This window comes from Lissotriton vulgaris, chromosome 3_1, assembly GCF_964263255.1.
Source record: "Lissotriton vulgaris chromosome 3_1, aLisVul1.2, whole genome shotgun sequence".
NCBI classification, from domain to species: domain Eukaryota; kingdom Metazoa; phylum Chordata; class Amphibia; order Caudata; family Salamandridae; genus Lissotriton; species Lissotriton vulgaris.
The window spans coordinates 1,344,065,163-1,344,091,919 of NC_141689.1; the positions used below are offsets into that span (position 1 = coordinate 1,344,065,163).

The 26,757-nt window shown below is 44.6% G+C and overlaps 1 protein-coding gene across 2 annotated transcripts in view; it reads right to left on the reverse strand.

The window, feature by feature from the left end:
• Window positions 1–1,356: 1,356 nt before the first annotated feature.
• Window positions 1,357–26,757, reverse strand: part of SH2D4A (SH2 domain containing 4A) — a 606,680-nt gene continuing 581,279 nt past the window's right edge. For both annotated transcript variants that reach the window (XM_086961815.1, XM_086961816.1), the window contains one exon: window positions 1,357–4,446. In XM_086961815.1, coding sequence (XP_086817941.1) covers window positions 4,354–4,446 — 93 coding nt within the window. In that variant the 3' untranslated portion in view covers window positions 1,357–4,353. The remainder of the gene's footprint in view (window positions 4,447–26,757) is intronic.

The window sequence follows — 26,757 nt, forward strand, 5'->3', positions numbered from 1 at the left end:
ATCTTGATGCCTTTTTAGATTCCACGGAATAGGGAATCTTTCCTAGGGAGTGTATCTAGAAGGTTGACATTGCACAACAATCACCGGTCAAGTGTAGGAGCTGGGCTCCAAAGTGTATCAGACGGTTAAAATCAAGTTTCTTGAACCTTAGTGAATTCATATGTTTAAGATGTTTTTACTGCATATCAAATTGTAAAGAGCATATGTTGTAAGCACAGAAGTAATCTCTGAAAAATATATACACTTAGATATAAGTAAAATGAAATTTGTTTTCGCTCTCTATCTTTCAGATCGCTTTCTCTCCTGTGCCCCCTCCCAGTACACTGCCCTTTGCCCTGACGAAGGTGCGGCCCCATTGGCCTGCCACCGAAACGCGCGTCGGCGTATGTCTCCAGGAAAATGGCTATTGTCCTTTTAACATCAGGACCCGTAGTCAAAACCATCTCCCTGGATTAAAACACCCCGTTCCATACAACACGTTAAAACCATCGTTGTGTTGTACTCGCCAGGATTAGATGAATGAATGTAGCATGAATGGTGAATGAGGTTAAATAGGAAAGAGTGGGTAAAGAGTGAAATAAGTGAGTTAGAGTGAGTGTAGTGTGGCCGTTACTGGGCAGGATAGAATTTTTCTTACTATGTTGTTTGTTTATCCATGTCTGTCTTATTTATGATCTATATATACATGTGAGACCTAAAAACTTTATATTTATATCATTGTTATCCCTAAAAATAAAAAAACATATATATTTTCAAATATGAATTGTATTGTTCATTCTTGATTTGACCATGTGATTCTTATGTGTTGTGTCAACCCCTAGGCCAATCACCCCTCCATACATATTTGTTGGACCCTCCAGTTAGGGCCTTTATATCCTAAGGCAGGGTGTTCTTCTTTTCTATTCGCCATGCAATCATGGTCCATTCTGTCCCCACAATTCAGCCCTACCTAACGCTTGAAATTGGCATTTTTGATCGCTTTTTACTAACCAGATTCAGATTAAACCTTTTCCATCGGTTAGTAGCCTTCCCCATGAGAAACACCTGGGAACAAACATTAGGACAATGTCCTTGCGATGATACATCTGTACAGACCACTATACATACAGTATTGTTCTGTAAGTTCTATCATGTTCATCGCAAAATTTGGCTGGTACCATTGCTGAAATCGTGGGACTTAAGACAGTGTCGCCCTGCCATGCTGCACCTTCAATTTCTGGATTCTGAAGTCACTTGTTATCACATGGTTAACTTCCTAAAATGTATTTTTAAACATAGAAACAATCTGTGAGAAAACTGCTTACAACACAATGAAATGTATTTAATTGTAAAGAGAATTGAAATATTTTTTAAGCATTTTTTTTCAAACTTTTATTGTAAACTTTTATTGCAAATACTGTTTCTTTTTACGATTTTATGATATAATGTGTGCAATAATGCTTGTATGGATTTCCATTACGAAATATCGAATAAAGAAATTTACTACACAGTTGGTCCATAATAGGTCATGGGTTCTCATTGCCTGGATAATGTCGGAGTAGGTTAGTGAGTAGCAATTGTAGACCGATCTTATTAAGTGTGTTAATTTATTTTTGAGTGACACCTCTGTCTCTCTTTCCCTACCAGTTAATTTAGGCACATTTGTCAGAAAGACACTGCCCATATGTCTCACTTAAACACTAGACTTCTCTCCATTGGCAATACACACCATGCTGGATCTTTTGTACATGTCTCCATTTGTCTGAACCATCAACCTAGTGTGATGGAACGCTACGGACGTGGTGGTTTTTTGTATGTGCACTTGGGATATTGAAGCAGGAGGTTGGGGGGTCTGCGATTTCTACCCTAGATGCTGAGCTACCTTATCCCTGGTAGATTTTTGCCTATTTCGGTCATCTACTAAGCTTGAGTATGTGCTACAATGTAATCGATCGCACTACTCCTCTCGAATCTTACAAAGGGATTGCTATATGTTGCTTTTAGTTTCTCAATTTCATCGGACAGTGCTAGTACAAGCAGTCTCAACCTACAGATCTTGTTCTGGAGACTCTTGACCAAAATCCTAATATGGACTGGATCAACATTACCAGTATTGCCAGCTATCCCTCTCCAGAGTCCACAACAGTTTAGTCCATCGTTCTACCTTCTCTTGCTAGCTGGCCCAAATCTCTCCCAGTCCATTAGTTGATTGGAGGTTTGGTAAGGCTGAATATCTATTAAAGCATGATATTGCCAGCGCTACAGGCACTGGAGGTGCAGAAACATATCCTATTGGTACTGAGATTTCAAGGTTGGTTGCAGTGGACTCCTTGCTCAAATCAGGCGGAGAGGTACCCCTGCCTGCCTTTAAATTGGTTCTAGGGGTTTTGCCTTTTGTCTTATTACTAAAACCAGGTGCAATCCTGCTCACTGTGTTTCCCTTGTTTTGAGTCTGCCTTTGACATTGTGTTGCCATGAGTCAGCCCAACTGTGTGTGAAGAGGTTAACTTGGAACTTTTTTTGTTCTCCAGGGTACATTTTCAGTAGCCTTTGCTTGCCCATAACAGACACACCACTTCAGAGTTAGAATTCACTTAACAGTGATTTAAAAGTAAATCAAGGTGAACTCACCCTGTTTAAAGATGTGATAGTTCTCCTTAGGGGGTAACGTTAGAGGAGTGGCCCAGCCCAGACTCTTCCGGGCTCTGATGGGCACAGGACGGACGGGACCTTGGCTCAGGCTTTGCCCAGGCATGGCTGGTGTGCGTCCTACACTGCAGAAGACGGGGAAGTGCTTTATGAAGATCAGCAGACAGATGGTAGCAGAGCCTTTCCTTGCAAGCTCTTGATGCTACCTGGAATGTGGAGTCCCCTTCGCAAGAGTGTTCATGCTGTCCTGCGCTGAGGGAGACTGAGAAGCGCTTTATGTGTGTCAGTACACAGATGGTAGCAGAGCCCCCCTCTCAGGCTCTTGATACTCTGCGGGACGTGCAGTCCTTTTCGCAAGAGTGTTCCGAGTTGAGGGTTTCATCTTAGCCTGGGCCATCCAAAAACTGCCTCTCATTTCTAGATTCCAGTGGATACCATCATTAATCCCAAAGAGTGCAGACATCAAGCATCTGAAGTGTTTTTCGGTTCTGCTTTTATGTGTCTATAGGTTCCCTGCTGTTGGGCAATTGTAAAGGAAAAGAGCCTCTTACAACAATTGTCCTATATTCCAAGCACTATAAAAGGCTCACTAGAAACTGGAAATGTCACATGAATTGTTATTGGCTGAAGAAGAGAGAACAAGCAACATGTCTTACAACATCATTAAGCTGTCCTTTTTAAAATGTGTGTTCCTAGTATTGGAGAGCAGTTTAGCAGAGCAGGGAAGTAGCAGAAGAGCAGGATGGAGAAGGGTCAGGAGAGCAGAGACAGGAGAGAGGAGATAGGCTGAGCCCTTTAGACATAATATTCAGACCCAGGTTTTATGCTTTATTTCTAATTGATTGGCTTTTGCCAAGGCTTATTTGTTCTATGCTTTATTTCTCTTTATGGGAAATTCTACAATTATTAATTCTTGATTTTTAGCGTTATGCTCTATTCTCACACTTGCCTTTCACTTTTGAACTCTCCATGGGTTCTGAATGACACTATTTTATCACCATTCTTCGAATTGGGATTTTTTCCTTCATGAACACACAAAGTGCATTATTTTAAAATGATCTGCTCTAACTAATAAATAAAGAATCAGAAATAACTAAACTTTTAATTAGAAAATAAAACCCTTCAAAACTACTTACAACTGTCACTATTGACTACAATTTGAAATTGCATTCGAGATTTGTTTGTGATGATGAAAGAACTCTTTTGATCAAAATAAGGTGGCAAAGATGAATTTGCCAGAAGAAGTATATAGCATGGAGTTGAGGTCTACTTTGTAAGTTATGGGTTGAACTGACTAAATTAAGTTGATTTCTGCAATTACAAAAGTAACAACGATTTCCATCGTCACTGGTCCTGGGGCAGTTTTCTGGAGACATAGTCGAACTATATGGTCCCACTTTCCACAACGGAATCAGAGGTCATAAGACTTGAGCTCTGCATCTTTCCCATGCACCAAATCAAAGTTTTCTAAATGATTTGTTTCTGCATCTGTTATTTAGAGCAGTGATATTATCTGTCAATGTTCGGTTTTTCATTCACATATGCAGTCATTCACAAATCCCCTGCTTTGTGACATGTACTTTCAAAGTAAATGCTTCAGAAATTGTAATCGATTTTAACAGTAGTCAAAACGTGGGCAAATAACAATGTATTACACATTCAGTTAGATTTGTATTTGTTCCCGCATGAAGGCAAATTGGAGTCTCTTCACTTTATCGCACATTTTCAGGCAAAAAGTTCACTGTAGTCGCATCTGTGTTCCCGTTGATCACAGGGGTAAAGAAGCAGCTCATTTCCCATGGAGGTAATAGGTTCCTCCTGTTAACAGAACATACAGTAGATGTATTAACGTCCACAGCAGCAACTTTAGCACACGTTCAACATGAGCATCTTGGATGCAGCGCACTGACGTTGCCTCTTAAACATGTTTGTTTCACATTACATTCCTGAGATTCATTCTCTTATTTAATCTTACCTCCAGAGATAAAATAGTACCTTTTAACATTAACATTCATATATTACTTTTTTTTTACATAACAGTTTACAACGTAATAAATGTTTATACTCCATGAGAAAAACATTGGGTAAGGTGATATTAAAGTCATGAAGCAAAACGTAAACATTCCTAAAACTTGACATTTAAGGCAAGCATAACTGCTCTAATGTGCTGCTAATTCTCTCACTTTTGATATTACAGATAACATTGAAACTGAACAATTGATAACATCACATATAATCACAACTAGCATCCTGGGCATCATCATAACAGGTGACATTATTGATGGCATCTCACACATATAAAGTAACAGATGACAATTTTGAATAAGGGGGTGATTTTCACGGAGGAGTTCTGAGTGATATCAAATAGATACCAAGAGTGAACCTCAAGTTGTCAATGATGTCACTGAGAAACTAGATGGTAAAAACATCCCCTTTACTCACTGTTATCCCACCTACTTTTTTATGTTAAGTATGTCCCCATGTCCCCATGCCATTTTACCATCCTTAGAAGAGCAGTGCCGAGGAGGAGGACAAAGTCGGTGTCATACAATTGCTTGCATTCTCCCCAACAAATATAAACAAGCATTGGCATAGCCAATAGGCCTTGCCTTTGGGACCTTATAAGTGTTTAGTTATCCTGCACAATATCCTTGGTGCAACAACATCAAGTGTTGCATGGCTAAACACTTATAAGGTCCCAAAGGCGAGACCTATTGGCTATGCCAATGCTTGTTATCATATTATGATTACCAGTGATGGTCATCATGGTGTAGTTGAAGGGAGAAATGAGAACAAACCCCGCCCCTACCTGCAAAGCCGAGATCAGGCTCACTTCTCCTTCCAGCTCCAGATTGTTATCCACCATGAGGAAGACTTTGACTTGAAACCATCGATGTGGTCAACACACAAAACTCTTGTTTTATTAAATTCTGTAAAAACAACTAGCCTGGTAGGAAGATACTTTTGCACTAATGAAAATGGACTGACTTTGAGCCACAGAGTTGTGCATTCTTTACAAACAAGTATATTGAATTAAACTGAATTAAATTAAGCCGCACCAAAAGATATTCAAACAATATACACGTCAGTCATAGAAGCAGTGCCCTTCGAGATAACCTGCTATTTAGCCAGACACAACCTTACCTGTTAGTTTACTCATGAACCCTCCCATAAAAACAATCTGAATAATGTGAGAGACTGCAGCAGTAAACTGGACATAACTGGATTACAGAAGTATTCAATGTAGTAAGAATGCTAGAGAGATAAACTATGGTAAATATAAAGTGAGGGGTAGATACTACTCAAGGAATACACCAAACTGCAGCACACTTGCTGTAGGGTTTGTAGTTAAAGGATGGGCGATACCTGGGGAGGTTGCCCTTGAAATTGGAGGGTGGCGCTACAGGTTAAGATAATATGAAGCAGTGGCGGCTGGTGAAGTTTGAGAGAGGGGGGCTGGAAGCGCTGGGGGGGGGGGGGGTTGAGGTTCTCTTTAAAGTGACGCAGCATTTTTTGGGAGCAGGTCACCCTTCCCAGTGCAAATCATTTTTTTTAAACAATGGGATACAATTGTGCATTTTCCAGCAAATTGTTAATGTTTTATTTTATAAGGGGGCCTGTGGGCTCAGTTTCCATGTTAGCATTAGGGCAGTAGGCAACCAAAAAGGGGAACCTACATGCAGGAGTCCATTTTTTTCATAAAAGAGCAGCAAGCCTAATAACTCAATCCACCTCTAGAAACTAGAGGAAATGCTTCAGAATCCTCAGAGCACTAGAGTAATCCCATACCCAACAAATGTACAACAATATTAAGCACTAAACTAACTACTACCTTATCGTGGGTAACATGGTACTCAGCAACCCCAGAGCTTTAACAACTCGTAAGGGGTATTAAAAGCTATATAAATGTAATTACAATACAACTACTTTTCGTTATTAAGTGCTCTTTAAAAGGCGCAGCTCTTCGCCTGATGTGGTGATTCCACTCATTCACGGCGGAAGCAGGAAACATCCTCAATTACCAGAATTATCGAGAGCGGAATTAGCGTATGTGGTATTACCACCAATATATTACAACATGGCAGCACTAACTCCACCAGGAATAGTTCCACCAACAACAATCCTGCCAAGAGAAGCTTTACAGCATCCATTAAAAATCAGCACATTTTACCTCACTGCCAATCTGTAACCTAGGATCTATTTCTTGCATGCACTCGGACTACTTTTATTAGAATTAAATAACCTTTCTGTTTTGCACCCAATTATGACTCTCTGCAGTCATATTCACTGTGTAGAGGGATGTTTCAGAGATACTCACATGTCATGAAATAAAATGGATGCATGCACGCAGATTCCAAGACAGGCAGGAAAGAAATTATATTTGTGAAAATCATGCAACATTACATTTCGTCATGTCATGTGTGCCCAATGTGGCAATATTATGATCCTTAATGTATTTACTACAAGCCAATACTGCTTTAAAAAATACACAAACATGACAACATTGTGGCTGACATTTAACTTGTATTAACAAAGTGAGGTCAAACAATGGATGCTCAGGTTCAGTAAAAGGACCAATAGCCCCAAACTACAAAAAAATAACCATTGGTGTCTTGTGTGCTGTCTTGGACCGTGAACAATTTGATGAATGTAATGCAGTTAAAGAAGTGCTTCATCTACCATTATGAACTTGCAGCTGTTGCAAAGATCTGAGTATTCACTCATACTCACTCACAGATTAATTTCATTCTTTATAATTCAAGCTACTGCCTTCTTAAAAGGAGTCAATGATTAAAGTCCCTACAGGTAGTATGGTAGTAACAAAATGTATAACAGAAATATAGTGTCCTAAATACCATTTTTAAAAGTATGTCCCATAGGAGGTGATGATAAAAAATCTACACTTTACTAGATTATATTTTGTATATGATAAAATACAACATGACAGACATTCTACTGACACCTACACATCTGTGTGCCTTCAGCTTTTGGCTCAACCATGGAGCATTGGTTTCTCCTTTTTTTAACAGATCTTTATATAGCGCGAACTTGACCCAAAGATTTTGGATATCAGAGCGCTTTACATGAGCACTTGTTGCATTACAAAAGGACACTAGTCTCAACAATCTCATTGTCAGCTGCAAGAGTTCAGCATATGTGCCAATTTGACTTCCTCTTGTCTGCACCTGGTATGAAATCTTACTGGGTATCAAAAATAGTTAATAACCAAGAGATACTATGTGCACAGTTAACTGCATGGCTATAGGCAGGCTCATTGTTGGTAAGTCTTTCTTTGAGCAAACGCCACCCAGCTCTTCTGAACTGAGTAATATTATTAAGCAATAAAAAAAAAAAAGTAAAGGCAACTTTATTGCTCATTCATCTTCTGAACTGCAGCATGGTAATTTTGTGTGGTTCTGCAGCAACACCTCACCCCCCCCCCCCCCCAACATTTCTTCCAGTGCCTATGCGGCAGGCGTGCTTCTGTATTGCTGAATATCACCAATGAGGTGTGCTGCTTGAGCACCAGTTACATAGGGAACCCAGGGCCTGGGCTTACCCGTGCCATTTCCATAAACTCACCTGTACAAATAGAACAAGCATTGGCAAAGTGATCAGGTCTTTATTTACCGTGCTAATGTATATAAAGTTAACACATTAAAGCAAGACATATTGGAGGCAGTTAGCAGGAACGGACAGAAAAGGCTACAGTTGTAAAGTAGTCCCTCATGCAGGTGCCTGCAACCACTCGAGCGGACGTAAAATAATTCAGCCAAACAGATAACAGCATTTGATAGGTGATAAGTATTATACTGGGCTCAGCCAAGACATAATAGACCAAATCTCACACCAATGGTTGAAACAGCCCTGTGAAAGAAAGCCAATGGTTGAATGTTAGGGGCCCAAAGCTTCTTGTATGTAAATAGCCAGCAACGGGTCTGCCTGACAGCACTGGTTTCAAACAGATCTAAAAGTGATGAATGGGAAACGCGAGCTATTTTACCTCCTCACAGAATCGCACGAAAGATATGGTGCACTGTCAGCTACATTGTGTTATATATTTTTTGTTTTATAAAGAAGCAGTGTTTACCTTGTGAATGAGCACAAGTTTTCGATTGGTGCTAAATGTGATCTGCCTCCGAGAGAGAAACATTTATGAAAGAATAGACAGTAAATAGTTTACGCATGTATTAAAACAATAGACCCTCTTTGGATGAAATATCAACCATTTGTTGTTATCATTCTTTTACAAACACGAAAAGTGCATCTAATAAGGCAAACTACAAGGGGAGGGGCAAATAAAAGTCTGTTTGAAAAAACGATATACATGTTTCATAGCACTGCTAAATCGCGAAAATGGTATCAAATAGGTCTTAAGTGATATGGCATGAATATTTTAACTCTAGTGCTGGAAATGTGCAATTCCTTTTCAAGGAACAAAGCGTGCTTTCAAAAACAGAAAAGGCTCTGTCGTAAGACATTGGTAAATCCAACGCAATTTGACCCAACCCATTTAGAACTCTTTGTACAAACTGACAATGCACTAAGATCACTTGAAAACTTATGTGCGAAGCAGCATGACTGGATGTACTCGAGCAACAACTCCTCCTCATAAATTCAGTCCTGCCAAGTATCACGCATCAGGTGTGACACTTACGCATTTCAGTGCGGTGTTCCGCATCACCGCACTGAAATGCATTGTCACGCAATTTGCCAACTGTCCAGCTCGAGCCACCAACGGCGCTTGTGAAGGGCTCTGCTGCTCCGAGAGACGTGCTGCCAGTGCCAGCAGCTGCTGGGCTCCTGTTCGTAAATAGTTAATCACCATGCTCTGGTGGCCAAGTGAGAGCGCTAAGCTACAATGTAACAATCGTGCCTGGCTCCAGGCTGCATATATTCCTGTTGCGCCGCACAGCTTAGTTTGACGCACAATGCTGCCAATAATTAGGGGGGCGTGCCGCCCTCTCAACAGTCGATCCTACTGGTTCACAGCCAGAAACTCACCAGGGGTGCCCAGGTGTTGGGTATAATCCGGATGTGACCGAACAGAAGGCAATGAGCACTGATGCAGAAACGGCGGGAGACTTCAATCTGAGTCAAGGAGTCCCCGCTGTGGCATGCTGCACTGCTCTGTCTTCGTGCGCAGCGTCGCAAATCACCTGCGTTGCGGGGACTCGCCAAGAGTCAGTGACACCATGATGAACCCGAGAATAAATTTCACCGGCGGTGGTGCGTCAACACAACAGTGCCTGGACACACAGACACTGAAGTATTGACTCATGGCCGCAAGCCCGCAGCACAAGAAAAGAGGCATTAGTAATCAGGGGCGGCGGCGCAAACTAAACTGCGGCCAAGGGGGGGACAAGTAGGGTGGCAGTGCTGAGTGTACTGCTATCACACACAGGCCAGGCCACCGCACACAGCTCAGTATGGGGAGGGCGATCGGAAAAGTGCATTGTAGAGTGTGGTCGAAGTGATGACTTCTGACTGACCGTCACATGTCTGGTTCCTTTGCAGCAGCTGTCATGAGAGAACTCTGACAGGCTGCCTGAATTCTCCAGGCACCGGAGGCATACCGAAAATGATTGCCTGGGAGGGGGGTGGAAGGCACAAGGCAGCCCTACTCCAGAGTCAATCGCCGAGGCCAGACACACTGTGCTGCGACTTCCTGGATGAAGATCGGATCACCAAGAACCGAGTTAAGTAATTAAAGTAGTTACCACTTGCCACCCCCACTCGAGTCTCTGTCAGATTACTAGATTAGGGCCCTTGTATTTCTGGTCCCCTGCAGTACGTTTAAGATCTTCTTAGAGTTTCTCCATGCTGAAATTAGTGTATTTTCTGGTGTTTATGTGCTTCCCTCATCTTTATGTTGCTTGCGAGAAAATGTCACTCATAGTCCCTGAAATGTCACTCATATTTTCACTGAAATTATGCAACTGTCACTCATAGCAATCTGAAACCTTGGCAGCTATGTACATTGGTCAATTCATTACTGCCGGGTAAAGGTAAGCCAAAAATAAAGTCACAGAGAAAGAGGGGGACAGAAATGGTTAACCTAGTTTCTTGTTGGCTGCATTTCATTAGCATTGCGTTAGCTTTGAGACGCTTTTAAACTCCCCGTTTTTGTCATATCTTTGTTGGTATTACTTTTAGCACAGTATCCCTTGTTTTTAAATCACTGTCCGCAATTCTGCATTTAAACTGTGTCCTCACCGCTATTTGGGCGGCCCTGACCCTCGCTTCCTTTAATTGGTGGGCGTCATCTTGGGTGGGTGTGGGGAAGTGCTGCACTAGTGGGCGCTCTAGTAGGCAGGCAGAGTAGCCAGAGGCAGCTCCTGACATCCGCGATAAAGCAGGCTCGAGGTAGGATCGTTTCTTCTTGTTGGCTGCATTTCATTAGCATTGCGTTAGCTTTGAGACGCTTTTAAACTCCCCGTTTTTGTCATATCTTTGTTGGTATTACTTTTAGCACAGTATCCCTTGTTTTTAAATCACTGTCCGCAATTCTGCATTTAAACTGTGTCCTCACCGCTATTTGGGCGGCCCTGACCCTCGCTTCCTTTAATTGGTGGGCGTCATCTTGGGTGGGTGTGGGGAAGCGCTGCACTAGTGGGCGCTCTAGTAGGCAGGCAGAGTAGCTAGAGCCCTATTTAAACCGGCCTTATGACGCGCAGCGTGTGAGCCGTCGGTACGCCGGAGTCACGCCAGAGTCCAGCCCGTCTGCGCCCGTCCGCGCTAAGGACGGGATGGACGGCTGGACGGCTGGCCAAAATGAGGCTGGCAGATTGATTGGTAGGTACTCGCTACAGGAGATGTTAAGGCTTAGGCCTTCAAGTCTTTCGTGTCATCATAGAAGCTCTCCTGATGATCTTCTTTCATCTCCGCACTGTGGCTGCTTTTTGGCATGCCCCAGTGGCTCTGTTGTATCTCCCTCTACTCACCGATCATATTCCTTGGGGGATATTGGAGTCAAAACGCGGCACGAAGACTGTATTCTTGTCAATGCTCGCTCTCTTATTAAGAATAACATCATGTTCAAGGAGCTCATACTTGACAGGAAGCCTTCGTTGGTTTTCGTCACGGAGTCATGGGCAAAGGACTCCTCTGGTCCTGACCTTGTTGTAGCAGTCCCGCAGGGGTACTGCTTGGCACGACATGATAGAGTGGGCCGTGTGGGAGGTGGGTTAGCCATTCTTTATAAAGAATGCCTTCAATGCCTTATTACACCTATCAAGGTTCCTATGGATGCCTTTGAGGCTCTCTATTTCTCTTTTACAGGCCCTCATAAATTTACATTCAATGGACTTCTGGTCTATCGTCCTCCAGGCCCTAGAGCCGATTTTGGATTAAAATTGCTCCACATCCTTGAACCTTATTTTGGCTGTGAAAACTTGACGGTTCTGGGAGATTTTAATTTCCATCTTGAGCTGTCAGAGGCCCATGACACCATCTCTCTGGTGGATGCTATGTTAGCTTGTGGACTCTTTCAATTGGTAAAGGTGGCCACCCATCGAGCAGGACATACGCTCGATGGAATCTTTTCCAATGATCGGAGGTTGACAGTAAAAGATTCTTTCTTTCTGTCATGGTCAGATCACTTGGCCGTATCATTCACTATGTCCTGTATGATCTTGGATGGTTTCAGAAATATTCCGAGCAAGATGGAATTACGTAGGAATCTGAATAATATCACAGAAGGTTCCTTCACACCCTGGATCACTAGTTTGTCTACCTCCTTGGGGGACAATGTCCAGTCGGCTGTTTCACAATACGATAAGATCATTACAGAGGCTTTGGACTCTCTGGCTCCTATACGGCCTTGTTATTCAGCGAGGAAAAGACCTTCAGCCCCATGGTTTACGGAGCATCTAAGACTACTCCGGCAGGAAGCCAGGAGACAGGAGCGTCTATGGCATACCAGCTGGGATCTAAGGGAAAAGGAAATCCATAAGATCTTGATAAGAAAGTATAAACTAGAAGTTATTAGGGCAAAACAAGAATACTTTACTGCCCTAACTTCCTCACTTTCATCTCCTAAAGAGCTCTTTAGGATAGCAGATTCCCTTACCACCCTTCAGACTCCTGATCCGGTGATGGCGTCACAGGAGCTCTGCAACAACATTGCAACGTTTTTTCAGACTAAGATCCTGGATATTTATACCGCTCTAGAGTTGCTGAAACCTGTTACCACCAAGCCCGCTGCCTGTGCTGTCCTGGACTCTGGCCCTTCGGAGAAGTCTTCGGTATGGTGCCTGGAATCCTTCCCCTCTCTCTCTCTACAAGATGCAGAGATACTTCTCAGTACAATTAAATCTGGCTCTCCTCTAGATGTCTGCCCGCTTAGGATCCTAAAGCAGTGCGGAAATTCACTTTTACCCCCTCTTGTAGACATCATGAACAGGGCCATGAAGGAGGGCATCTTTCCCCAGCAGTGGAAGAATGCGGTAGTAAGACCTTTACTCAAGAAACCCTCTCTCGACCCTGGGGTGTTAAAGAATTTCCGCCCCATCTCACTGCTCCCAGCCCCCGCGAAGATGTTAGAAATCCATCTGAATAAACATCTTGCTGCCTTCGTGGAAAATTCTGGCTGTTTGGACCCTTCCCAGCATGGATTCAGGAGGGAACATAGTACAGAGTCTGCCCTCACCATAGTACTGGATAATATCCGCATGTGTGTGGATGGGGGGCAGACCTCCCTCCTGATCCTCTTAGACCTTACTGCCGCCTTCGATACCCTCTCTCCCTCAGTGCTAACATCTCGCCTGAGGGAGATTGGGGTTCAGGGGGAGGCACTGGCTCTACTCACTTCTTTCCTCGACAAGCGAGAGCAAAGAGTGAAGCTGGGTAGGTTTCTATCTCCATCCCTGTCTGTGCAATGTGGGGTCCCTCAGGGGTCGGCGCTTAGCCCGACCCTTTTTAACATCTATGTGACCCCCCTTGCCAGACTTATTAGATCTTTTGGGATGGAGGTAGTTTCCTACGCGGATGACACCCAGATCCTCGTCTCTCTCTCCCGGTCAGTTACTACAACTGCCTCCAATTTTAGATCTTGTATGGAGGCGGTTGGACAGTGGATGATTCACAATTCACTGAAACTGAATGGGGAGAAGACTGAGGTGATGGTGTTTGGAGGCAAGGAGGAGGTATGGTCAACTGACTGGTGGCCGGACTCACTTGGAGCATGTCCTGTCCCTGCGTCATCTGCTAAAAATCTTGGGGTGGTGATCGATCCTTCCCTCAGTATGTGTCAACAGGTAAACAGGACTATTGCCACCTGCTGGGGCGTTCTACGCATACTGAGGAAGATTAGGCACTACCTTTCACAGCAGGCTAGGAAACAACTGGCAGTGGCCCTAGTGGGCTCTCGTCTGGACTACTGCAATGCGCTGTACGCGGGACTGAACAAAAGCCTGCTGCAGCGCTTGCAGGTGGTCCAGAATGCAGCGGCCAGGTTCGCCCTGGATCTGCCTCGGGGCACCTCGGCCACGCTGGCCAGGAAACGGCTCCATTGGCTCCCAATGGAGGACCGCATTCTGTTCAAAATCCTGTGCTTAATCTATAGGACCTTAGCAAAAAATAGCTCTATAGGAATCGGATCTATCCTGTCCTGCTATAGTCCTTGCAGGAACTTACGTTCCTCTAATCAGGCTCTTCTATTAGTCCCGCGTATTAGAAAAGCTCGATGGGGAGGTAAAGCCTTCTCCAATCTTGCACCCAAGTGGTGGAACGGTCTTCCCATGGAATTGAGGTCCCTCCCCACTCTGCAGCTTTTCAGAAAAGCCCTGAAGACCCGTCTCTTCGCGCTCGCATATGCATAGTCTGATCTGCCATCTTTTCTGATTTATTTTGATAGGCGCCTTGACACCTTAGGGTTTTAGTTGCGCGGTACAAATTATTTTCAATTCAATTCAATTCAATAGTAAGAAGTCATAGCATGTACATAAAACGCCACAGAGTAAAACAGAACTACCGGCAAAATGCAGATAGCCACAATTATTTTAGCAAATGGTTACGATGACAGATGCGAGTTATCTGCTTCTCTTTACTTTGTTGTACAGCGAATGGCAATACCATACTTGCTCGATACCTACATTCAGCCAATCACACACCGAAAGTGATGTTTTAGTTCGAGCCCCTCATGTTTACATTCTGAGTAGAAATGTGTGGCGTAACAGACGGCTGCCCCAGTGCTGCAACTGCAACCACTCCTAGCTTGCATTGAACGCTAGAGAAATTAGATTCCCCCAACAACCACAAAGCAAGGTGCTTGTAGCTGCATCCGGCTTACTGTACTGCACGAGTAGGCAAACACAAGGAAACACCCAGAACTGTACATAGTTTCAAGATCCCACAAAAAGTGGGGTAATACGCAGAAAACAAACTTCAAACATAGTCTGAGAAACTGATATGGATTCAGAAGGTAAAATTAGGCCATTCCTATCATGGTGTACCTGGCATCGTCTTTCCAAACGTGGACACATGCACCCGGCCCCTGAACAAAAACTCACTGTTACTGAACCAGCATGTTACACCTTCTGGCACGGACACAATCCTTGATACAATGTAATATTTTACAATATGCAGAGGCACTCACATCTTCCCTGTAACTATGTAATTTTTGTACAAAAGGCAGAGGCTGGTAATCAGTGTATAACTGTCCCAGCTGAGCAGCCTGCAATAGAACAAGCCAAAAGCATAAACAGAGGGTTTTCATACACATTTGAATGACAGTTAATCTTGCTAAATTGCTTTGGTTCACGATTTAGAAAACAAGCGCCTTATTCTGGAGCCAGGAGCTTACCGCTGTACTCCCCTGTTATCGCTCCAGCACAACTCGTCTAAACTTACTTTTGGTTGCAGAAATCAGGTACTTGCCATCTTTCATCAGTTTTTCATGAGAAAAAAAAATGTTGACAGGGAATCGCCAAAAGTGCACGCGTTTCCATTTAAAACAATGCAATGCATGTACGTTTAAGTGAACCGATTCCAAAAGGTCCTTTTCCTAAGCAGCGTATGCGCGCTGCGTAGGCGAGACCTAAAAAGATACCTGGTGTCCTACCTCACAGTCACATCACCCTCTGAATTAACGTCCCCTCCCTCTCACAATATAAAATAAATTGCCTGGTGTACTGCCACTTCCACCCCATTCACACTGAGCACTAGCTTACCCCTCTCAGATATAAACAAATGGGTAGTATCCTGCCACCTGACCATCCACACTCCCCTCTATCCTGACCCTTCCCTTTCAAAATATATAAAACTATACATTTGGCGTCCTGCTAATCACGCCAACAGTCTCTGCATCTTTCCTGTTTAAAGTAGGGTTGCTCTCCCCTTCATTGACTAGACAGCTGACACTGTGCCACGCTGGTAAGTTCCATGTCAGTGCACCTTCAAAATTCCTACAAGTGCAGGCCAGCAGAGACCCAGGCATGACAGGGAAGGTGGTTATTGGTGCAGACAGTTCACCATTGACATTATCCCACTTCCTTTGGATCTGTGGAGACACAAGAGGGGAACACAATGTGAGAGGCCGCCAACCACCATTCTACAGCATCCCTTTGTTCTCTAGACACCCAGAAAAGACAGGGGAACAGCAGTAAAGTATGTCCTTTCCAGGGACTAACCGAATTTTCAATCTGTTTATTGATCACAGATTTCTTAATATAGAAATCGAAATTGGCAACAGTGAATAGTGAAGATATTTTTCACCAAGGAGTTGTGAGTGACATCAAACAGACAATGAGAGTGAAGCGCAAGTTGTCACTCAGAAACTAGCAGACCTAATCAAAGGAATTTCTTGGACTACCTATAAGCGACGGATGAAGTTAACTATTTTTTTCTCTCCACTAGTTGATCCTGTTAATTTAAATATTATAGGCAAATAAATGGAGACCATGACAGTGCTTAGGGCGATCTCCTAAATCGTTTTCCCCAAAGCGAGTTTGAAATACGATGATTTAATACAATGACGAATGAAGAAAATTATAATTATTGCTGTGTGATCCTTAGAGAAATGATCTGATGAGCCAATGTAACAGGGGTCCATCCCTATTCACTGGGACTAAAAAACGGAGTCTATTATAGACACGCCTGGTCATTTATAGGCTCTCTGGTATGGATACTGGTGTTCATAAGGGGCTAAAATGGACAATTTAACGCAGTTTCTTGTTTTAATAGATTTTCACAACAGTATTACAGCACTTTGGTGCTGGATTTTTAAAGTATGCTGTAAAAAAATCAATGAATGAAAACGGAGTTAAAAAAGAAAAATATTAATTATTAAAACTGTTAAAAACATGAAAATAAATTGCTAAAAGATCATGTTGAGATGTGTGTTTTCAAAAAGTGTACAGCAGTAAAAAACAATACGATAGACGAAATAATCAAGTCCATTTGCTGTCAAACAATAAATGCTGAGAGTGTCTGAATGATGTATTTGCCACTTTGAACTAAGCACCATTGTTAGTAGATAACCATGCCTCACATGTGTGTATTATGCCCACTGGCTCCTACTCAAATTTGCCAGAAGGCGCCCTGATTTTTGGAAAATTCACAAAGAATGTAACTGATTTTACTAGAAATGTCCGACCAAATGCAAAGGACGCTGTTTAGTTATGATGAAAAATAATTATGTGTCCACATGACTAGGCACAGTTTTCACAAAAGCAATACTGGAGCCTCGGTTATATGTCGTCGACTAATATACTGCTACGACCCAAAGTTAGCTAAGCCTGAAACTGAATGGATTCACAACTACTATTGTAGGAACTTACACACCAAACTGACCGCTACACACATGATACACACCTAAAATGTCAAAGGTTATAACGTTTCAACCAGAGGCTAAAATTGCATTAACTGGACATGTTTATAATATGCTAATCCTATAAATTACTGTAGAACAGATTCTTGTAGTCTATATGCTAATTAGCAGCTTTCGTATACAGTCCATCAAATCCCCCCCCCCCCCCCCCTTCCCCCCACTAGCCTCCACACGTTTTTGTGTATAAAACCCATCACGGTACTGAAAAAGCACTAGAGGGCTATGTAAACTCATTAGCAGCTTCCCGCATAAAGCTTCTCGAGCCCCCAGGTGTAATTTAGGTTATGCGGCATAAACTGAAGTAATGTCAGACATTTCGCACTACGCCTGTGAAACAAAATATCTGATGTTAGGCTACTTCGTGTAAATGACAATTTGCTCGAAGAAAAACTGTACCATGGGAACCATGGGAAAAGCAACAGAGAAGTCTAAGCACGAGCGTAGGTTGTGCATGCAGGTTTTGGTTGCCCGATATCAATGATTGAACAACATTCTAAGAGTGTATTTTTCACTCAAAAATCGTTCTATCTACTTTTTAATGTAAAATACGATATTTTAATAGGGTAAATGCCCTACGAAATTAAATTACTGCATAGTCATAATTGCCCGGGGCGTAACAGGCATGTGCGCTGACTTTGTGTGCCCCTGGGGCACTTTGGTATTATAGTAGAGGCTGCAGACGCTTGTGCAGCCCATTCGGTAAAACAAATTGTATTGGCGCACACCTGTTCACCAATTCAGGGTGCTACCCTTCAGAATCAAGTCAGCACCCAGAGTTTACACAAACAGCCTAGCTAGAGTGGCAGCCCAGCTGAAGAGAAAAATAATTCATGTGTATCCGTACTTAGACGATTGGCTAATAAAAGCAAGCTCTTACTCGCATTGCAAAAGGAACTCCAGGACAGCTGTGGACATACTCCTCAGGAGGGCTTTCCCAATAAACATTGAAAGGTCTTCAAATGATCCGGAAAATTTTCCTAGGAGCACGAATCCACACTGAAGGTGAGAACCTACCCTCGAGGATTCAAACAATGACTGAGCAAGCTTAACTCTACTGCAGGGATTAGTCTCCGAAATTGAGAGCTATGGGCAAATTGAAGGGCATGATGGCCTCATGCATCCCACATTAAGACTACACATAAGACCACTAAAAGAATGGATCAAGAACCAATGGTCACAGGCAACGAGGATTTAGGAGCATCTAGTGGTTGTAACGTAGAGAGTGCTGAAGGAGATGACATGGTGAAACACCGACAGCATAACAGTGAGCAGACCTTCTCACAACAAAACAATGACCATCACCGCAGAGACACCACAAATTCCTCGCCACCCTCATTCCGCCCTATTATGTGGTGTGGACTTCCTGGTGCTAAGGTCCATGTTATGTTCTGCATATTTAAGCTCTTTCAAATATTGCAGTCACTATGTCTAAGGGTGCGGAAGCGTTCATCTGTAAAGTGAGGTTAACACACCAGGATGATGCCTAATTAATAATTATGGGCCATCAGTTCCGGAGACTGGAGAAGGCTGGCAAGGAGTCCAATGTCTCACCTATGGACGTGCGGATTCAATTGCTGGAAAATGTCTTGGTCTAGTCCGCTACCTCGGGAGAATTCAGAGAAGACCAATTTTTGGTATTATTCAGAAGTTCATTTATTGTTCCTCAAATCTTTGTTCTAGATGTTAATCACTGTTATAATCCATTCAAATAGGTATCTATCTCATTTAACTATGCTCTCTGTCGTACTCAGCCTTTGTCTAGTCTCCAAGAAGAGACCACCACTGCTTAAATCTGGGGAAGAGGAGGCCTGATCTTAATCTCCATTCTAAGTATGTTTGTATTTATGTACTAAATTGTATCACCATAATGAATGTCTTGTAACATGTATACACATTATCAATATGGCTCCCAGTTTTCCTTTTTTACTGCCCCCCCCAATAAATACAGACTGAAACCAATGTGTTTCATTTATTTATTTATTTTTTAAAGCAGAAAAATACAGAAATTTGTATTTCTTATGACAATCTCCATGCTGTCTTTCATGAACTCCAGGCAAAAGCTGAGCAGATAGACACATACATTTGTAGTATAAAACTACTATGTACCTGTGGGTGTAGTGTTTTGTTATATGGGGCTGCTTAATTTGCTAAAACGCGACCAGCATCCACATGAGTGCACGTCTGAGTTAAATAAATGCGGAAATATAAAATTTTAATACTCCTTTATTCTCAAAACACAACATAAATATGGATAAATACCCATTAGAGGTCCCAAAAAGAAATATGGACATAGGCAGACGGGCATATAAAAAAATACCATGAGCCCTAACTATCAGGTCGTTTACTATGTAAACTCTGATCAACAATTTGAACCCCTGAATCGGATGGGAGATGGTACCAGTTGTAGACTTATGACACATTCACACTTAGTCGCTGCAAAAAGGTGCCACATGTAAATTTTGGATGCTGCATACCAGAAAAATGCGCACAGTAAACACTTTTATCACAGACTACCTACACGAATGCAAGCCTCCTGCCTCGGCTCCAAGTATTTACATTCTTACAGACTCCAGAAAACTAGTATCAAGTAGCTGCTCGCCAGTCCAGGCGCAATGGGGCCACATCCAGCATCACCGCTATTGTTGAGCAGGATACACTGTCTGTCAGTAGTGCCAAGCCATCTCAGGAAGCTAGTGTACTTCTATAAATCTTATTGCATTCTGTACAAGCCAAAACTACTACACCTTCAGGTCAATGCAGCACTTAATTACGAGTCTATCAGTATGTACAACGTAATATGCTGCTGTATATTATCCTATGCAAAAACCACAGTTGATGGACAGAATGCAGAACAATGTCATTCATTCACCCCAGTACAGAGATCTGGGCCTAAATCCATCGTTTTTTGCACTCCACCCCACCCCAGTTCAGACATGGCCATATGCAAATCAGCCTTGACCCTGTGCCTCATGGGAACGGTCCAGCCCGAACTGCCAAGCCATGTCTTTCCTTGACCGGAATCAAGCATCCTAGGACCAGTTTCTGGCTATCAGCCGTCTTCAGCCAGGATAGCTTGACTCCAGTGGTGTGGAGAGCATGGGACTCACGTCTGAGCATACCCATCCCACTTGGGGTGACACATGCAAAAACCAAATTTGATGGACAGAATGCAGAACAATGTCATACATTCACCCCAGTACAGAGATCTGGGCCTAAAGCCATTGTTTTTTTGCACTCCACACCACCCCAGTTCAGACATGGCCATATGCAAATCAGCCTTGACCCTGTGCCTCATGGGAACAGTCCAGCCCGAACTGCCAAGCCATGTCTTTCCTGGACCGGAATCAAGCATCCTAGGACCGGTTTCTGGCTATCAGCCGTCTTCAGCCAGGATAGCTTGACTCCAGTGGTGTGGAGAGCATGGGACTGCAAAAAAAGATGGATTTAGGCCCAGATCTCTGTACTAGGGTGAATGTATGACATTGTTCTGCATTCTGTCCATCAATTGTTGTAAAGAGTCTGTACAAATTGCCAGAATTTGCCTCTAAGGCTACTACAATGCTCTTGAACTCCTAGCGACCACACAAAGAGCTTGAGGTTTGGTCGTAACTCCTTTTCCAAGTCGCATCGGAATTTGACAGACACGAACATCACAAAATAGCGATCACAATGCCTGGAGGGAAAAGAATCAGCTGCTGAGCCCCTGTGCCGTGATCTGAGCAGCTGAGAGGTGCTACCACCCCTGCAAAAAAAACAGAGGGAGCAGTACTTACATCGCAGTGAGCTGAGACCAGTTGAGCTGCATATCGGAAGAACAAGGAGGGAAGATCCCCAGATGATCCCGGAGCTGCGTACAGAGTTTCTCTTACAACGGGTGAGATAGAGCAGCGTTGCGGCGGCCTGGCGGAACCTAAGGGTGGCGGATGTAATAGGGGCCTGTAGGAAGGTGGACACCTGACTATGGTTACCCCAGATTTTTTGCCTTGTGTTTAGCTGGTTTTCGACTTAGTTGGCCTGGCTCCCTGCTAATCAGGGCCCCAGGCTATCTGCTCTCTCCTTAAAATGGACTCCATGCACCCTAGGTGCATAACCTAATTGGTACTGAACACCTTGTCAGCCCCTATATAGTGCACTATAGGTGCCAAGGGCATAGGTGCATCCAAGGCCTACCAGGGGCTGCAGCATAGCTTTTGCCAACCCTGGCTGGTTCTTAAATTGACACAACTGGCTGATCACTCAGCTGGGGCAAGGTGGTGTAATCACCCCTTGCTTAGATATAGTATACCTATATCTAAACCTATATCTGGACACATATATACCTATAAGTTACTCCTCAATCAATCAATCAGGAGTTTGTTAAAGCGCAACTACTCACCCGTAAAGGTCTCAAGGCGCTAGGGGTGGGGGGGGAGGGGTGCAGGTTCCATTCCATCAAGGAGGGGGTCTGTCGAAGAGCCAGGTTTTGAGGTTTCTTGTGAAGATGGGGAGCGATGTTGTCTGTCTGAGGTGGAGCGGAAGGGCGTTCCATGCTTTGGCCGCGAGGAAGGAGAAGGAGCGGCCTCCTGATCTGGTCTTTCTGGTGCGGGGGACCTTGGCGTAGGAGAGCTGGGCTGATCGTAGGGTCCTTTGGGGTGCGTGGAATTTGAGCCGGCTGTTCAGGTATGCTGGTCCGGTGCCGTGGAGGGCCTTGTGTGCGTGGGTGAGCATCTTAAAGGTGATTCTCGCCTCGAGGGGGAGCCAGTGGAGCGTGCGCAGGTGCTGGGAGATGTGGCAGTGTTTTGGCAGGTTGAGGACCAGTCTTGCGGCGGCGTTCTGGTTGTTCTGTAGCTTGCGGATGAGGTTTTTGTTTATTCCGGCGTAGAGTGCGTTGCCGTAGTCGAGTCTGCTGGTGACCAGGGCGTGAGTGACTGTCTTTCGGTGTTCGAGGGGGATCCATTTGAAGGTCTTATGAAGGAGGCGGAGGGTGTGGAAGCAGGAAGATGAGACAGAGTTGATCCGGCTCCTATGGCAGGCCTTATCAATCCTGGAGGCAGAGTGCTTGGTTTTATGTGAGATGGTGCTCTAGCACGAGCTGAGCCTGTCTGCAGCTGTCGGGACCAACTCCCTTAGCTGTTCCGGGATATTGCCATACCATATACTCTTAAGTGCATTATAATCCATCGCGGTTATGTGCTAACTTTGGTTTGGCTTTATAAAAACATGTCGTGTAAGGTGTCATACGATTTGGAATACTATCCCCTCGACAACCCTGTCAACGGGGAAAGCATCCCACCCTTCTAGAGGGAGAAGACATGTTACTTTGCTAAAACGCGGTTGACTTCTAAAAGAGCCTCAGCGTCACAAAATGGATGCTGCTGCCACCGACACAAGTCTGACCTCCTGCTGCTGACCGAAACTTGGCAGAGGAGGCCTGGACAAAGGGTTTCCTGTCGCAGGGAGGTGCTACACCTCCCCAGACAGGAGATAGTGTATTGGGGTAGGGTGGGTTGAATGAAACCAGACACTGCCAGTGGCGCACAAGGCTTCCCCTTGCATAATCCGGTCAAGCCGGTTCTGGGGCACTCCAGCCCCAGTCCCAGCGCGACCCTGGACAAAGGGAAAGGGGTGTAACCACCCCCTTCCTGGGTCCCACCCATAGGAGGGACCTAGCAGGTAATCCAGCCCCCTAGATTGGTATAAGAATGGGAGCAGTGCCAACGCACTCAGACTATCCTGACTGACACTTATGAAACAAAACTCTGGACCCTTCGACATCCTACTCGACGTAGAAGAATGTAGAATCTCCCTTGTGATCAAGAAGTGATCACCCTGTGCAAACAGGCACCATCCAGCACCTCAACGTTTGCTTTGTTGCAGTTCCCGCCGGAACTCGAGCAACAGAGTTCAACAAGACCCAGCGTGCCTGCCTTCTAACAGCCGATCCACAGTCCCTGCAGAGCTGAGACCCGTGGAGGCGACCTGAAGTGTGGGGCCCGCCATCTTGGAAAGACCACGAGGCGCTGACCGTGCAGCATCCGAGGCCCCCTCGAAGCTGTGCATTGGGGTTTGAGAAGCCTGAGCCTCTCTTGCACCGAAGCTCACCCCTCTACACTCACCGAGTGCTGCGTGGGGCCCTTCTGCATCTTTTGGCTCAACGCGTTGGCCCAGTCACTTGCTCGTTGGCTTGTGGCCCCTGTGCCGACGAACTTTGAAATCTGATTCGTGAGTCTGGTTGCTCCAGACCTGCCCTCGCTCCCCTGAAAAGGAGCACCCGCTCTGACCCTCCTGGTCCGAGTGTTAAGTGATCTTTGAATCCTGGGTTGCGCTTGCCAAGAGTTGTTTGCTCCAATCCGGAAGCCGACACCGCCGACAGCGAGAACCTTCGTGGGACAGCTCGTGATCCACTCCTGGACGCCCTCGGTGCCCCAGAGTCCACGTGGCAGCGGAGACCAGCTTCCCGTCATCGACCTGAAAGCGCCCGACATTGCCTGGTTCTTGCCTGGTTCCACCCTGGTCACTGCTGAGTGACCCAGACTCTGTCCCCTCTGCCTTCAGATCATCTTTATCTTCGATCCACCCTTGGATCACACCGGACACTTCTCGTCTCGACGCCCGCAGCATCTTCAGCTCCAAGCACCATCAACCTGCGTGACAAAACCCGACACTACTTCGCACCTGTGCACCCGCTTTCTGTGGGTGAGGTAACTCTTCAACGCCGGTGTTGCTACACTGGTACACACCTCTAGTGTATGTGTCTAAAGTTTCCTCCTGCTAGGTTAAGCGGAAGTCTCCTTTAATTGTCACTTTATAACTTTTAAGCACCATTGACATTGCATTGGTGCATGTGTGTGCTTTAAGCGCTGCACCCGAATCCCGCGGGCTTTTCCCGACTTCAGCATTGCTAGTCCCGACTGCTCCCAGCGATTCCCTAGGCCCTAGGCCTAACCACTGTTCGATTGGTATCTCTTATACCACTTTTTTAATATATGGTTTGCGTGGCCCCTGGGCCTCATCCATAATTGTGCAACTTTTATATGTTTAACTGTGCTTTTGTTTCAACGCTTGTGCCTCTGCACTCATAAAGAGTACAGAGGATTATTCTAGTAATAAATAACATATATTTTTATAATATATAACTTGTGTGGTGTCCTTTCATTTGATATTACAGGATTGTGATTGGTAAAACAGCTCGCTTAACACGACCTCTTGAGTTAAGCCTTTAAGGCTGCTTAGTCCATGCTACCCTTAGGATAGCTTGTCTATAAGGTTGACTTACAACCATCACCATAAGGGATTGTTTGGACTGATACAAGGTGCCCCCAGAATTGGAGACATCATATATCAGGCCAACTTCTCACAGGGCCCGACCAGCTGAGCCACATTATGAAAATAGCACTGTTGTGAACCCAAGCCTGACTGTGCCTGACTGAAAAACTGGCAGACGGTACTCTGCTGAAACAACGAGAATCATGGCAGTGCAGGTCTCCCAGTGAAAATAGCATCTCGGAATAGCTGGAGAGGTGCTTGGAAAGAGGGACTCTGCTCTCTCCCTTTGAGTTGAAGAGCTCTACTAATCACACCACAGTGGATTCCCTGGTTTAGGTGTTCGACCTCTATGGTCTAATACCACCCATAGCATAATGCTATACTCAGCTTAGTTTCTCTATTCCTGGCAAAGGACTACTCAGTGGAGGACTCGGGGAGTCGTTGTTCATCCTCCTGCAGTCCCTCCATATTTTGACCTCGTCTTCCAGAGAAAGAGGAAGTACAGCCGCTTTTACCTCACGTCTCGGCTTCTAAATGGCATCCAGGAGGTCTGAGTTGTCTGCTACCTCCCACGAGCAGGGCTTCAGCATGTCCAAGACCAACTACCTCATCAACGCCTACACAGGGACATACAGAGGCCTGGACTTGACGTGCCTGACCTTAAAATGGCATCCTTCGTTTCCTAAATGGAAGTCCCAGCTCCTTCTCTGGTTTGTTTTATACTCCCAAACCCCCCTTCTTTTACCTCTATCCACTAGTGGGGACATGCTCTCCCACTACTTTACCATGCTACTGTAGCCTATGTATCTATTCAAAACTGTTTTCCTGAATGCTGAGACCTGAGCAATATGGCTGATTACCGGTGGAGCTGCTAGACAGCTATTGAGGAGATTGGCCCTGGTTTCCCACTCGACCGTCACCTACCCAGCCGGACATTGGGCACAGTCCTTCCTCGCCTCTCTGCTATGGCTCCTTCCTCCCCTCCTTTCCTACGAATTCTCGCAACTTAGTTATTGTTTACGGTAACTTACTACGCTATTGTAACTGATAAAACTTGTAACGCAACAATCCTCTGGGAAAGCGCTCTGATACCTCCGGGTCTAGCTAGCGCTATATAAAACCTTTTAGATGTACCTTGTAATGCAACAATCCTCTGGCAAAGCGTTCTGATACCTCCGGGTCTAGCCAGCACTATATAAAACTTTTCAAATCAAATCAACTCAAAACTGAGCAACATGGCTGATGCCCGGTGGAGCTGCTAGACAGCTAATGAGGAGATTGGACCTGGTTTCCCCATCGTCCGTCACCTACCCAGCCGGACATTAGGCACGGTTCTTCCTCGTCTCCCTCCTATGACTCTTTCCTCCCCTCCCTCCTATGAATTCTGTCAACATTGTTTTTGTGTATTGTACTTTACTATGCTCTTGTAACTGATGTACCTTTTAACGCAACGATCCTAAATGTAAAGCTCTCTGATACTCTCTAGGGTCAAGTTGGCACTATAAATAAATAAATAAAACTTGTTTTTCCAGCCTTCCACCTAGCCCCCCCACTGCTTCCCAGTGCCCCTCCCTCTGCCTACGACCTACTTATTGGAGGCCGCAGCACAACCCCATTAAGCAGGTCCCAGGCCCAGCTATCTCATGATGCTGCATTTTTTACTGCACCCTGAAGTCAGTAGGTCTGACAGGTAGGGGGCTGATCATGCCCTATATATGGAGCAGGCCCCAGGCCCAGCTCTCCTGTACTGCTGCAATGCTCTGCCTCCTCACAGTTTTTCTGAGTGCTTTCTCCTGCTTTTGTATTACTGCTTTCTCTGTTCTTTCCCCCTGTTTTTTTGAGTGCTTTCTCCTGCTTTTGCCTTGTTTTTTCCTGCTTTCTCCTTCCTCTCTCCTGTTTTTCTTATTGCTTTCTTCTGCTTTTGCCTCATTCTTCATTGCTTTCTCCGTTAACCAACTAGCAACTCCAGCGTCTTGTAACCCTCAGTGATAATTTTACGTGCTTTATAAATCCTGATTGATACCAAATGTTCAGCCGTCATGTGGGTGACCACC